The sequence below is a fragment of the Tubulanus polymorphus genome, chromosome 4 (genome assembly GCF_964204645.1).
Source record: "Tubulanus polymorphus chromosome 4, tnTubPoly1.2, whole genome shotgun sequence".
NCBI classification, from domain to species: domain Eukaryota; kingdom Metazoa; phylum Nemertea; class Palaeonemertea; order Tubulaniformes; family Tubulanidae; genus Tubulanus; species Tubulanus polymorphus.
Genome location: NC_134028.1, coordinates 3,699,495 through 3,714,821, shown reverse-complemented (window position 1 = coordinate 3,714,821; position 15,327 = coordinate 3,699,495). Strand labels below are relative to the sequence as shown.

General features: G+C 38.4%; 1 protein-coding gene across 3 annotated transcripts; it reads right to left on the bottom strand.

The window, feature by feature from the left end:
* Positions 1–296: 296 nt before the first annotated feature.
* On the bottom strand, positions 297–14,751 carry LOC141903966 (extracellular serine/threonine protein kinase FAM20C-like). 3 transcript variants are annotated; one of them, XM_074792385.1, is made up of 9 exons: positions 9,807–9,863; positions 5,075–5,454; positions 3,937–4,418; positions 3,402–3,526; positions 3,092–3,170; positions 2,254–2,459; positions 931–1,221; positions 755–836; positions 297–677 (listed from the first exon to the last, which is right to left on the bottom strand). In XM_074792385.1, exons 3-9 carry the CDS (start codon positions 4,347–4,349, stop codon positions 395–397), a joined length of 1,479 nt encoding a protein of 492 aa, XP_074648486.1. In that variant the 5' UTR covers positions 4,350–4,418; positions 5,075–5,454; positions 9,807–9,863; the 3' UTR covers positions 297–394. The 3 variants fall into 3 exon arrangements, with proteins under 3 accessions (XP_074648486.1, XP_074648485.1, XP_074648484.1); XM_074792384.1 differs by lacking the exons at positions 5,075–5,454; positions 9,807–9,863 and adding an exon at positions 14,543–14,751; XM_074792383.1 differs by lacking the exon at positions 5,075–5,454 and having other exon boundaries at positions 9,807–9,939.
* Between the last annotated feature and the right edge of the window lie 576 nt (positions 14,752–15,327).

Sequence of the window (15,327 nt, the reverse complement as noted above, 5' to 3'; positions counted from 1 at the left end):
CGTTGGGACTAAGATTTTACCAGGGGGTTACTGAATCAGAACGAGTTTAGATAGCGCATAAGAACCACTGAATCAACGGTTTACCGAGATAAGTAGTACCGATTTAGGAGGTGTCGACTGTAATTGGGATATGAAAGCTGTAGCTTGTAGACACGTCCTCGAAATTTGAGATTTTCTCCTTCAAAACTCCTTAAATCAAGGAATGACTGATCTGTAGGGACCCTGAATGTGGATACACGTATCGTCGTTGATCATGACGTCGTGGACAGCACTCGATGGTCGTTCGAATATTTCACTTTTTATCAAAACGATAGAATTTATTCAATATAAATTATACATTATTAAAAATAAATTTTTGAGACATTTATATCGGTTTTTGATTTCGAAGCGTTCATCAAAATCCGTCATCGATCACCACAGTTTTCTCGCCGTGAGCTCTAATACACCCCTTCACCATCCTCAATATTTTTATTATTCTTCTATCTAACGCCAATAGATGGGGCTCTAGTAGCACCGGATTGATGACGTCTCTGGTCAGAGATTTTTGCATCAAATCGCTCAATTTGACTGGCGAATTCCGTAAGAACTTCAGCTTTTGCCACGTGGAAGCTCTGATATAACAGCATTGATAAAGCGGAGCCAAAATTGACGTTTCGTCGTGTAACGATTTTCCAAACCTAAAATGAACGATGAAATTAGAATGTTCAGTATTTCTGTATCCCTTCCTGTGGGTAGATCTATTTCGTCGACTTACGCTCTCCCTTGATCTAGATGAAGTAGAAAAGTATCGTTGCCAAAATCTAGGAATGTTTCGTAGTGATGACGATCCATGTTACCTAAATGAAAAACAGACACGTCCCCGGGACACGTCACTTAATGTCGCAATAACACAGTACACAGATTCATGAAATTTGTCAACTTAAAGCTTACCTGTAAGATAATCAAATACTGCTAAATCTATCAAATCAAGAAGGCGGCGTCCCTTGTTGTAGGGCGGAGTTTGTTGTACCTGCTTACAATACGAGGAGTCAGTCTCCCATGCGGCTTGTTTGTGTTTGCTATACGAACGCTTCCAAGGATTTCGCCAGTTTTTTCGTTGCGCCACGTCCTTGCTGGGCAGATACGCGCAAAGAGAACCTTCTATCGTGTCCGGATTGCCGCAAAATGCGTGTGAAGTGTCGCAGTAGTATGAACACACCCCGTGGAAGCAGTGATTTTTAGCTGTTCAAAATAAGATATTCTGTAAGTATGTTGGCTAAATTAGTGATGTCTATCGTCCATTATTTTCCAAGCCGATTCATAACCAAAAAAAAAACATTGCACATGCACTGCGTAAAATCCATATTGACGAATCGGCTTAAGAAATTAATGCACGATGTCCACTCACGTGACTAATCGGCCGCCATAAATGAGAGCATATTGCAATGGTAATTTTTCAACCATTTCATTGCCCGTATATTTTGGGACAAAATGACAGACATGAGCAAAGCCCAAAGTTGATGATCAAACCATTTATTTTCTGACAGAAAATAAATGGTTTAATCATCAACTGTGGGTTTTGTTAATTAACTCTGAAACACTGGGATTATCGGTCTACCAGTCGTGAGAAACACCTGTAATTTGGGCTCGAGTCCAAAGTTGTACGTCGTACGGTATAGTGGATCTATCAATTCCATTATCAAGAAATAAGCACGGTGGTAATAAATCATCATAAAACAACGTTTTATCCTCAGACGATTTATGATGATCAACTACCGGTGATCGAAACGACGATAATTAATCTACTAGGTCTCCATGGCTACGTTTTTACCCGTTCCGATACCTAAATATATGTCAATTATCATATTGGTACCGTGCTTTACAACACTGTGGATATTACCCGTATTTCTTACAACGAGACGAGTATTTCTATATAGATTAACTAGTTTATTTGACGCACGAGCTTTCGCTACTAGTGTCTGGCAGCGTCGTCGGCTTCATTCACCTTATGAAGCTGCTATATATTAGTAGCGAAAGCTCGTGCGTCAAATAAACTATAGTTAACCTATAAACTACTTTTCGGCCAGTTGTATTTATTCTAAACCCGTTAAAACGGCACGAACCGTAGTATTTGTAAGTCGCTTGTGCCAAGAACTGGAGCTGACGTTCTGTTTTGCTAGATAGTTGTTGTAAGGCCCGTATGACGAATTCATTTTGGGCTTTTCACTTTTTAATAAAAAGACATCAAGCGCAGTGAATTAGATGGATACATACCAGGTGACCTAAAAAACGTCTTTTTGAATGTGTATTCCGCGTATTGCTCTAAATCACGGCTAATGTTGAAAATGCGTCCGGCACACGGCGGCACACGACGAAATCCGAGGATCCGATCGAGATGAAACGCCGCAACTTCGGCGTTGTGGCGTTCGTAATCGACGAAATAAAAGTGATCGGGAAGCGTTTCTTTTTCCCTCGTAAATCTGGAATTGATAAGAGAGAATTCAGTAGCTTCGTGCAATCTCATTTCAATGTTCCTAACGAGTTTGAAAACTCTACCATAGACGAGGTGATTAGTGTAATGGATGGTTGGAAGCCCCCCAATAACGGTAATTCGACTGATTGCGCTGTTCTCGCGGTTGATCGCGTTTATGTCGGTCATTACAGACAGGATGTTGTCTGATAGACCGAGTGATAAGAGTCGGTCCACGCCTTGTGTCTACTTGATGTGGTTTCCCTTTCTACCGGTCATCTAAAGTAATAGCTACCAGGAAAAGATCAATAAGACGACATAACCAGTAATGCAACGATATGGCGCAATACAGCCGTATTTTGTTAACGCCATCTTAATGAATCCTTAGAAGAATGAATCCACACGTCAAACCATATCCGTTTTCTGTCCTCAATCAAGAATCAATCGAAGCCCCGATACCGTTTATAACGGTAAGAACCTGGGATAGGAGATATGTCAATGTGAATACAGTCATGTCCGTGCATTTAGGGAGATTGGGAGCACTTTATTATGGCTGGTCTTTTCAGCATCATCAATGGCAAGTGGTGGTTAATTGAATACATCACATGCGTGACCATTATGATATAGGAAATGCTTACATACCTCATGGGCTTCATAAGTGCTTGTCCCTCATCGCTGAATGTAATCATCACTTTCAACTGCGTCCCACCAGCTTTCATCTCTACAACAACACGTGAAAATCATATTATACATCTATTTACGTGCACGGTCACGAGTTCATCGCGAATGTATTCGTTTTTGATCTCGTCCGATACGAATAACCTGGTTCGCGTTATGCATTTTGTGCATCTATATAAGCGGTGGTTGTAGAGTCTTGGACGAGTCATACTTTCTTGATCTCATTTGTCAACTATGTGTGTGCACTGCGTGTTTATGCAGTCGATCGATTTACCTGCATCCGTGATTGTTTTGTGAGACATATCGTACAGGAGACGATCGATGTAATCCGATTCCTCGCTGTATAATTCATAGCGGCTAATCTTGTTATGGAATGTTCCCCAGGATGGCAGCTTGGTCCTGCAAATCGATGAAGCGTGAAGATAACTCGCTCACACGCGAGGAAGGTTATGATATGTATTTTTCAATATTGGACGATAGATCATCGAGACCGAATAATCAAACTTCAGAAATCAGATAAACACGTTCTTAACGGCGCAGTGTAATTTCAGTTTACGTACGATGAAATCATCAAGTATTATATTGTGACGATTTCCATTAGTGACTTAAGTTTCCAGTTTCTTGGTGCCATGTTTTGTAGCGGTCCCTCGAGTAGGTCCCTAGCGTTGCGCCCGAAAAAAACGAATCGCCAGCAAGAATCTATGGGGCACCGCCACAACATGGCGCCTAGAAAACTGGACATCTCTTTCTTGATTGAGTTCGTGGAAAATTCAATTCCAAAAAAGCCCGTTTAACCGTGTAGTGCTTACCCATCGCTCGACTCGTACAGATCCAACTGAGCACCTTTCTCCCGAATTTCCTTCCTCTGATCAGCTAATTTCCTGCGGATGAACAATTCCGTCGAGTCGTCCAGGAGGGTAGTTTTGACGGATTTAGCCGCTTCAACGTATACCAAAGTGTTATTACGCGGGATAACGGCTGCACCGTTTGTTTCCTTTCCTTGGTTATTTTCTGATTCATCGTCCTTTACGCGTCGCAGTACATGTGTATCCGATACCGAGCTGCGCATGAACTGCGCGTTGGCGTTCATGAAATCTTTCACCGTTCGCCTTTGTTCAAGGACGTATTGCAGGACGGTCGTCGTCGTGAGAATAACGGAAAGGACGCACATAAATCCTATCAGGAAAACGAAACGATGATGGAATTTCATCATTAACTTCATCAGTTTTCAGCCCGTTAGGAAGTAAGACTTAGGCATCGTTCACTAGTTCACCGGCTGCCATTCTCAAAACTACAATCAAACAGAGAAAAACAGCAACATGAACCGAGTAATCGTGAACAGTGCGCATTTCACCAACTCTCGGTCTATCACTTCAATTTCAATCACCTCTCAGTTTACCGTAACAAAACTCTAGCTTCGGGACAGCTGAGAATGCTTTCCCATTTCGTTCCTACTTAAGAACGTTTATTGAATCATATGAATGCAAGGATGGAATCGTGGAATTAGACATGGTTGCTGTCTCATGTGTTATGATATACAGTTGAAGGGTATACAAAGACAAGCGGCTAACACATATGGTGCACGTAACAATGTAAATAGCCAAAGCAAACTATATTCTTGACTAAATCATTTACACTTTTAGAGTCAACTTTTTAGAGTCAAAATTGATTTACGTTTGTGACATATGTCACTGTATCCAAGGCTAGGCACTTGATACGTGTACTAATACTTCCCTGAATGACCTAGCTAATTAACCTTCGTAACGATTATTTTTCGTTAATTAGGTAAGACCGTCCGTGAAAATGTTGAACAATCTCGAATAGAGTGTTCGTTTCAGCATACGAGACTCGGCCTTAATATATGACGACGATGAATAATCATAATCGCAAGGAAGCAATCGACGAAAATGGCAGAAAGAAAAGAGATGTCAACACGGAATATTGTACCTAGTGTCAACACGTTTAAAATTGCTTTCGGTGTCAGATTGACACTGTAAATGAAAGGCCGGTTATCGTGTCGATCGCCTGCCGCCGCCGACGGTAACCATCTCTCAACAGCAGTAGTGTACGGGTGCGAGAGAAATTCCCGAGACAAAGACGAATGAGATTCCTGCTATGAATCTTAATCACCGATGTTTGCCGGCGTGCGCTAGAACTGATAGCACCCCCAACAGAGAGCAGACAAAAACCGCATCGATATCCCGGCAGAAATATGCATGTCACATGATGACTCTATACAATGTAAATTTGATTCACTTGTTGATTCACTTCTTAGCTAAACGCCAACTGCATAGCTTGAAAATGTAAAGGACGATCTTCAAGTCCACCTTAAAGAAGAAACGAAAGCCGATATAATCATCACATGAGCGATGCGTTACATTTATATTTTCTCCGTACACCGACAGCTTTTTTCATCTTCACTTTTCTCTTTCGAGGGACCTGTTTTATATAAACTATTTCTTAGTTTCTACAGGCCCCGCCCTCCAAGTCTAATTTACTGTATTTTGTATTATGCTTTTTTACACTACGCTGTAAATTATATTTGAAAATTAAAGCGTTCATTCATAGTTAACTTCGCCACGGAGCTATGATTTCTGTTGGCCTTGGGAAACGGATATTTTCTGGTGGTTTCGGTAAAGATTGTAAATCTTCGCGAGTAGGGACAGGTGACGAGCAAATATATATACAGCACATTTTTAGGGCAACATTATATCGTGTGATCTATCAACCTGCCAGTTCTCCACTGCACTTCACGGTATGAACGAGAATATACGAGGAGAATAGACTTACACCAGGGCAATATTACATCACATCAATATTAGCCAGGTTTTCTGATATTCATTCTGTAAGTGCTTGTAGGAAGGTAGTGTTTTTTCTACGGCCGGTAATGCGGGTCCGGTCACAAGGGGAATCATCGATACGGGCAAACATTCGGGCGTTGTTTTCATTACGGAGCAAAAAGAGACCTATGAAAAAACAGTTTATCTCGCTCTACCGTAGTTTAATCACTCGGGATTGTTTAGTCCACTGGCAATGCGCATAATTGTGTTTAGTAGATCTATTCTTTATAGCATAGGCAGCAAAATGATTCACGAACTACGAAAAAAATTCATATCCTCAGTGGTTTTTTGGTTACAAACATCGTTCCGACAGATCTCTTTGATCGTGCACAAAAACACAGTTCGTAAATTGATCTCGAGTTGTGTACATGGTTTCAATCTTGAGCGGAATATGTTGTTTTATATGTCAAAGACTTTGTCTGTTTTCACGTTTAGTCGTTACATCTAAATTATGCGTATATCTTAATTATGCAGTCGCAGTCTTCGAGGTCAGAGTTGCTCGCCGCAGGTGAAAAGGAAGTTAGAAATCAGAGAGTATGGGAATTGCGAGTTGAGGATGATTGAGTCAATCACGAACGCTGTTTATATGCCGCTTGCCCGGGAATAAATCCAATTTCTGACGATCAAAGAAAACGGAGCCTCTACAGAATCTCGACACAGCATTATACAGTCGCGAGTGTGTTTTCAAAGGCGCTAAGACGATTTAGTCCAGACGAGGCGATTCTAATGACTAACGACTAAACCTCAGCGCGACATGTATAGTTGACGATGAAAGTTAACAATGTTCTGCCAGCGAGATAAATTCCGCTATAGATTCAGCCAAAAAAGAAGTACTGGTATATCAGTACGCCTGATGATAGCTAATAGTATCTAGCCGAAACGTTGCCCGAAATATATATAATTTTACTTAAGAAATTTTCTTTTATGGTTGAATCTATAGCGAGATTTCTCTCGTTTTTCATCTTTCTTGGATATTGTGATATCTCCTCGACTCATATTCGGGTCAGACATCGCAGGACTATGATATAGTATTATATTATCATATTGCAATAACACATATTCATGGCTTTTCATTGATTCATTCGGTTAATGCTTTTTCTCATAAATTATTTAAAGATATGCTTCCTGCATGTGGCGAATGGTGCCATTATATTATTGAGAAAAAATATGTGCGAAATATTTTCAACACTGATGGTCCTCATCATATGTCGTCGCATATACGTTTATAAACATGAAGGTGATGTTTCCCGGATTTTCAGATACCACTCACGATCTAAAACCTTGTCCTGCTGCGAATACTGCGAAACTGATCTAACCTATAGTATGACACGGCTGGCTGATGGGGGTATCGTTACAACATGGTCACGCATAGTCCATCCATCAGCGTCTAATTCGTGACGAAAGTCTCCACTTTCTATTCTGATACTTAATCGAATTGAAATCAACTGTCAACGACTGAACACGATCTACTTAAAATCCATTCTATATATAATACTGACTAATTGAAAAGCGCCCGACTTAATTTGAGATGTTCGGCTGCATCGGGTTGTTAAACGATGTTGATAAAATGGATCTATAAATATTTGCTTGTAAGAAGTATTTTTCGGTCGGATGAGTTATCATGTTTCATTTAGCCTCATTACGTGTACATCAGTAGCGATGTTCAAAGAATGAGACCAATATTCGTTCGGGAATAGCGATAATTTTTCCCAACGTTTGTAACGCGGCAGTCAAAGCAGTGCAGTGTATAAACCAAACATCGCCTCGTATATGCTACAATATATATATATATATATATATATATATATATATATATATATATATATATATATATATATATATATATATATATATATATATATATATATATATATATATATATATATATATATATATATATATATATATATATATATATATATATATATATATATATATATATATATATATATATATATATATATATATATATATATATATATATATATATATATATATATAAGTACTTGAAATCCTCGATGAAAAGGAGCTTGCGGACAAAAAAGGATCGCGAAACTCATTTTCTCTTTGCAATCCTCGATACACGATACTTAATGATAGGTACGTAACTGTGAAAAGACAAGAAATAAGATAATCCTCTCCTCTTTCGTCGAAAGAAGAGCCTCGAGATATTCGAACAGTCGAAAGAAGCGGATTAGATACTAAACGTTCAAATCCCCGCAGACACGATAAGATACCTAAGAACGAAATAGAAATATTAATTTGACGACTTGATAAAGAATGTTTGGAATTGAAATCCATCGTCGAAGGTGAATAACTCGAATATAACGTTTTTCTGGTCGATCATTTCTTTTGTGGATGAAAAGGCAGATGAAATACACGCAAAAACCCGAAACCAACTAATACCAGCCGCGGGATTACCCGCGCACCAGCATCTCTCAGTAAGCCACGTTCACCGCTCTTAGGAAACCATCGATCTTCGCGAAACCCTGAATTACCTGCGTTTACGTAAAAAATGAACAAACATCAGTGAACAAAACTGAAACCATTTGTTTACGCCATTGAACTCAGTTGCTACAGTGGAAACCTGATTACCCGCATTCCAACAAAACAGCGCTTAAGAGATAGTCAGTGTCTATAGCTCATTCGAAAAAGGATCACTGAAGCCTAAACGCATACGACGCCGGGAAATTCTCGGAAACACGTTTCTGCCTCCTGTTTCCGTGTTTCCCTGTGTCTTTCCGCGTTGTGCTTTACCAAAACTCCTTACCATGGCCATATTCTCAGTGGGATGAAAATAATGAGCTTACATATTGGCAAAGTAGATCACCAAATTCCGAACATTTTGAAATTGCACTCATTGTTTTAATCAAAGGTACAACAGGGAAATTTCGATAATTGAAAACATTTGGTAAAGTTGATTCTTCCCAGGAGCTTGTGTTCCTTTTCTTATATTATATTACATGTGGTAAATCTGAGATGGATTCATAACTGGAATAGAGCCTGGTGATTCGCTATTTATTTCTAGAATATGGATTTAGATATGTTACCGGCTGCACTGTTCGCTAGAGATAAATGTGTGTCATATACTGCAGTGACAGCTGTAATTATACTTTCTAATTTATGATCGTTAATCCTTATTGGCGAAGATAATAAATCACGAAACGACGTTGGACCAATTAATTTCTGTGATTCTCAGATTACGAATCAATCGGAATATTCACCGACGAATTAATTGATTGCGCCCACGAGTTGTAGAGGTGAAAGTTCGAACTTTATTTACGACTCGCCTGGCGATGGGAATACCAGATTAACGCGCCGATAAGAGGAAGATAAAACTAATCAAACGGTTTTAGAGATTTTCAACGTAATGTAATGGGTCCCCGAATTGGATATTATACAAGAGAAGCGGCAGAGATAAAACGACCTATTTGAATAATTAAACGGGAATACAGGAACTAAAAGCCATTAAAGCGATTACTCGAAATCAAACATTGATAACAATAGCCTCATCAACACTGCCCTCTCTCTCTCTCTCTTCATTAACTAATAAGACAAACCGTCCAATAACGGTATCCAGACTACTCGATCAAGAACGGTTTCCCTTTCCCCCCTGCCGTATACATTTGAATCTCTAAAATAACGAGGAAATGCACGTGTATTTCTACTTAGCTTATTTTACATTTACTGCACGAAGGAGTTTTTAGAATGGAGTCTATGTACCTACGTCGATGAAATAAAACAGAGTATTTCAGAAGAATACTCGTCTGATTAATTGCAATAGAAGCCATCTGATTTTATCGGCGATGCGGATATCATGAAATTGAGTCTCTACTTACATTTAAATGCATTGTGCCTACGCAGCATTGTATATCGACGCCATTTGAATGCTTGAAATGGATCTTATCGCGACCACGTCTTATCCTACGTTAGACCCAAATACTTCTTCATATCACTCGTCCACTTCTACTGGCGATAATCATGAACACAAGAGCGGAAACGCGCTATACGTTCATCTAAGCTATAAACGGGAATCTCTTGTTCACTTACAAATAAATAAATCTACATCCTGGCGATCTGAAATACGCTTTATTATGACTTATGCTATATATATTGACGCGATACCACCAAGAAGGCGTAACTCGCGCTTAATATTTCATGATATGAATAAAATTCGAAGCGAATACGCAAATTAGCCAAAATCTATTTCGAGACCAGTAATCAGGAGATAGTTTCGGGCGAAGTTAAACGCCATACTGTACAATAAAGCCAATTTGTAGTAGCTTCAATCTTTTCTTCTGGAGCGAAATGAGATTTTTTTTCGAATTGCCGCAAACGTGTGAATCGTTATAACAACAACAAAGAGCTCTGAAACATCGCGTACGCTTGAAATCAACTAAACTAAACGAAACCATTTGTTTGCTTTTAGAGATCAGAATTCAAAAACGTGAGACGAATATCAGAACCACAAAGAGAATCAAAATCATATTTCGGCCTTACCGGGTCATACCTATCGGGGGGGAGGGGGGTACCCCGGAAATTTTGAAAAGTGCCTTTTTGTAAATGTTATCGTTATATCCAATAGACCTGCCCTTTTTCGAGATTATCTGCCCCCTCCCAAGAAAAATAAATGAATTCAAATGCTAGGTACGGCTCTGCCTTTGTTGAGTTTTTGTTGAAGATGTCGGTCTATGACTAACGCTTGATACACGGATAGTACGTATTGACATCTGCATCTGAATGAACTGATTTATTATTTCTCGCAAAATCATCATTACCAACACTGATCGATCCGATGGGATATAAACGAATAAAAATAGACCGACAAAACAACAAGAAATGAAGCCATATGATCAACGGGGTCCCACCGACAAAAATAACAAGATTTAATCATGTCGTCAAACGCACTGACAACATAATACACAGTCATCGATCTCTTTCACCGGTTCATCTAACAGACATTTCTACCGTCGAACAAGAAGGAGCATCGCTGTTAGGAGATTCGTACTGATTGTTTTCTCTTATTTTTCCGGGATTCAGCGACCGAGATTTCCCTTTGAAGTTTAACCGACTCCAGACAATCGACACAAGCCCCACTCCCCGCAATGAAAAAAAGAATAAGTTACATCTAATCTGGCTTGTTGATACTGAGATTGCGGTCTCTATTATAATCGAAATACTTAAATCATTCGCGACAAAATGAACTTGAAATTGCATTTCCTAACAGCAATTTATGCGACGATCGTGGCTTAATGAAAGATTCCACTGCAATCCGATAACAGTTGAATTGGATACGTATTCATCGGGAAAGATTGTCACTGCTTGTTCAACTGCAACGGTTATCGGAATTGTCAATTTCCCATCAGCCGCCAAGAGACCGTAGTACGGAGCCCTTGTCGGAATGCATACGACTGCGAGCAAGAGTGTCATAGCAGCTAAGTGATGGATGAGTCGGATGTGGAATTATGATATGCATATGCATGCGAAGACCCTGCAGGATGAACGAACGGTGCTTCAAGAAGCGTACGGGAAAACGGATTGTAAATTAGAAAACACCTCCAGACAAAGTCTACCTGTTTATTCCTAGCTGTCGTTACAGCATGAAAAACGCCCTTCGTATACGAGACCTATATTGATATAAATGGTAACAAAATAGGATATCAACAAAGATCATATAGTGGATGAACAAGATAGCTTAACTATACGCTAGGATATCATTGCTGCAAGTTCAGATTTAACTATTACTACAAAGATAGACAAAGTTACCTTAGTCGTATTCGTCACACGATGCGCAATGCATCACTGGTATCAAACGACCAGTTACAAATATGATATAACAGAAAATAAATGAATGATTAGTTATCGTAAGTCGGGTTGATTTGTTCAGGTGCACGCGGTATTTGAAGGCATACACGTATATTTGCTTCTGGTGCGAATGATTTTAATTTCATATATCAATCGAAATTAAGCTATTTCTGTTATTCAGCTGTCTAAGATTTTTTTTCTTCAATTTTGCGACGCGTTTATTAATTTAATAAAGGTGCCTATTTCATATCCGGTGTATCGAAAATTGCGCTACACGTTCTAGAACGATTTAAAAGCTAATAACATATGCTTATATATTTCAATTTTCAGGAAATCTTCAATCGTCAATTTTACGTCGATGAATTTCAGTATTATGAGGTCTGTGAGGTCGATTCAATAATTCGTTACATGTATTTCGCCTTTATATCGAATCTCTGCACTCGAATAGTTGCCATATGTTCATCAGGTCGTCGGCGATATTTAAATCAAATCTCACAATTCTATTAATGAAAATGTAGCTACGAATAATTGCTATTCAGTCCGTTAATTTCGGTTAACGAGAAAAAATTATGAAACAGAAGTGTTGAACTTTTATGATATTCTGTTAATATCGATATTAACTACCGGGATACATTAACCAGCTGTGGCTTTTACAGCAGATTTCACGAACACCGATTAATCCGAAGAAGACATTACCGTTTTCATATAGGCGCATTAAAATGTCAACCGCGATTCCTTTAAATGAATGGAAGGCGGAAAATTGGGAAAGAAAATCAAAATAGACGTCATTACGATGGCGTGATTATGAATCATTTTCCCAATATCTTTTTCGCTGATACAGAGATATTATCGATAAAAATAGTCTTATCGAAAACGTACGTCTACCAACGTCACATTATCTTCTGATATCAAGTATTCAAACAAGACGACTTTACTAAGTTAAGTGCGCCCGGATTTATCGTGTTTGTTCGACCAAATTAACATTGCTAGGGCAAATAATCGTGTACAATACAATGACATAAATAAGGGAATCATGCGCAATTAACGTATTTTGTTTCTGGTATGGCCTAGTACTGAATGTAACACAGTTTACGTAAATAAAGAATATATAGTGAGGACATATCTGGAGACCCGTCCTTCTTTGACCGAACACCGCAAATCCCAATGCTCTAACCTGCTATACTTCATTCAGTATAACAACGAAAGAAGTAAAGCAGTTGTTTTGACGATCACCTGATGATATATAGGGCATCGTTAGACGTAGAACGGTCTATGATTAATCAAATTAACTACAAGAAATGTAACACGATTAGTCTGTGTATCGTTCTATCAGATCCAATTTATATATATATATATTCACAATACGTTCCATGAGCATCATCAGGAATGAAACGGGTAAGAGCTAGGAGTTTACACAAATCAATTAGCTGCAGTTTTAACCTTGACAAAACACTTTTTCCGTGTTGTTACGATAATACAACTACCAAATTGAGGACGAGTATCATACTTAATAGTGCTATACGCGATACAACGCAGCAAAAAATGCTTTACTTCCACAATATTTTCGACTGAATCCCTTTCTATTTGTCTATTTGAATTCAATGATTTATTGAGTGCTGGATCCCACAATCTGAGTATAAGAACAGGGAGACACCTAATTAGGATGTTTAGTGAAAGAAAGCGGTTTCCTGTAACGACACCTTTAATATCGTGTGTCCAGCCGTCGATATATATATATATATATATATATATATATATATATATATATATATATATATATATATATATATATATATATATATATATATATATATATATATATATATATATATATATATATATATATATATATATATATATATAATGTCATACAAGTAATGTAATACTTTGACGAATAAAGAAATATCAAAATATCATAAAATCCCACAAAACGAAAGACAAATGAGTTAAATGTTTCCTTGAACTAGTAGATCATTCGACGTATACTAGTTGTCATATCCAGCAATGCTTAATTTACTAGAAATTGTGTATTAATTTGGTATTGCGGGATATCGTCATTTTATCTTTTAGATATTAAGGCCCGTTCGTACCAGATGGAATAAAACATGAAAATTATGATTGAGTATTCGGACAGCTATCCGACTATAGTTTACAACATCCATCCCGACAGATAATAGATCGACAGAATCTAGGGCGATCATAAATTATAGGTTGTATATGTTGTTGTTATTTCCTTATGATATAATTTGCTACCGTCTGTAGTTGCCACAAAACTCTCCAATTTTCCCAATTACCCCAATCACGAAGCGTATGCCTATCCTACATTGCCGCTGAAAATTCAATTTTGATCGCTACGCGGCGCAAAAAGTAACTGGAAGATTTTACTTAAGAAAAGCTGAGCAATTTATTCATGAAGCTACGACTTAAACTCAAGAGAGTTGTGAAATAGAGAATTATATATAATGCTTATAAGAGTTTTATCGAGCAAACACAAAAAGTACATATTTCACATGTTAGTAAGTTTGTTGTTATCAACTTTACCGGTCTTGTTTCCTGTAACAAGGAGATGATCATACACTTACTTACTATGAAACACATTGGAAAGGTTATTTACGATCGAAATCTCATCAGCTCCACGAGAAAATTCAGCAGTTAGAATAACGCATCGTATTTACAGATTTAAGACATTCAAGATAAAAAGGCATGCCAATGGGAATCGACCGGTCTTTGTATGTAAATTGTATGTAATATGAACGCCGAATGTACGTACCTTTACTGGCGCGATTCATCCGATATTGTCGTGGCGCGGCTGTCCCGTTGATTTCTAGGTGGAATACACCGGTGGTGGTGACGGCCTGTGCAAGAGTGTACCGTGTACAGCTTCCGACTGACTGAACGCGATCGTCAGCTGGCTGCAGCACCAGGCGTAGATACCGCGTTTATCGAATCGATTCTACTACGCATCGAACCTTTAACTATACCGGCAAGATATGTTTTTCCGAGTAGAAAATTTCATTACATCGCTTCAACCCGAACCGCAGAAATATTAATCTGATATTATATCAGCGTGATGTGCATGAACGTATATGAATTTTGTCTCGTGAAATGATGTCAAGACGGCGAATCGTCAAACACTTCCGGGTTGAAAACGAGAGGTACTTCAGGTGTTTGAAGTGGGAAACTGTGCTTTCGTACAAAACAAATCCCGCCGTCCTCGAGATAAACAGATATAGACCCTCGAAATATGACTTATTGTGATATCTCTTCGAGTGAAAACGAGCCAAAATCATACTTAAATCAAGTTAACAAAAATGTCCGCCATGTTGCTCTAAGAGTTCTCGAACAACAACGATATAATATGTATATGTGTATTATCGAAATATCATTTATTTATAAAATATGACGGTGTCATATAGTTGACATCTGCTTTATTAAATAAAAAATGCTCTCCCTCAAACACCAGCAGACAAATCAGGACCTCCAAACCTCACTCGGTATTAATGCAATAAATGTGAGTGCTAAGTATTATTCCTTTGAGATTGCGAGTGACAATAA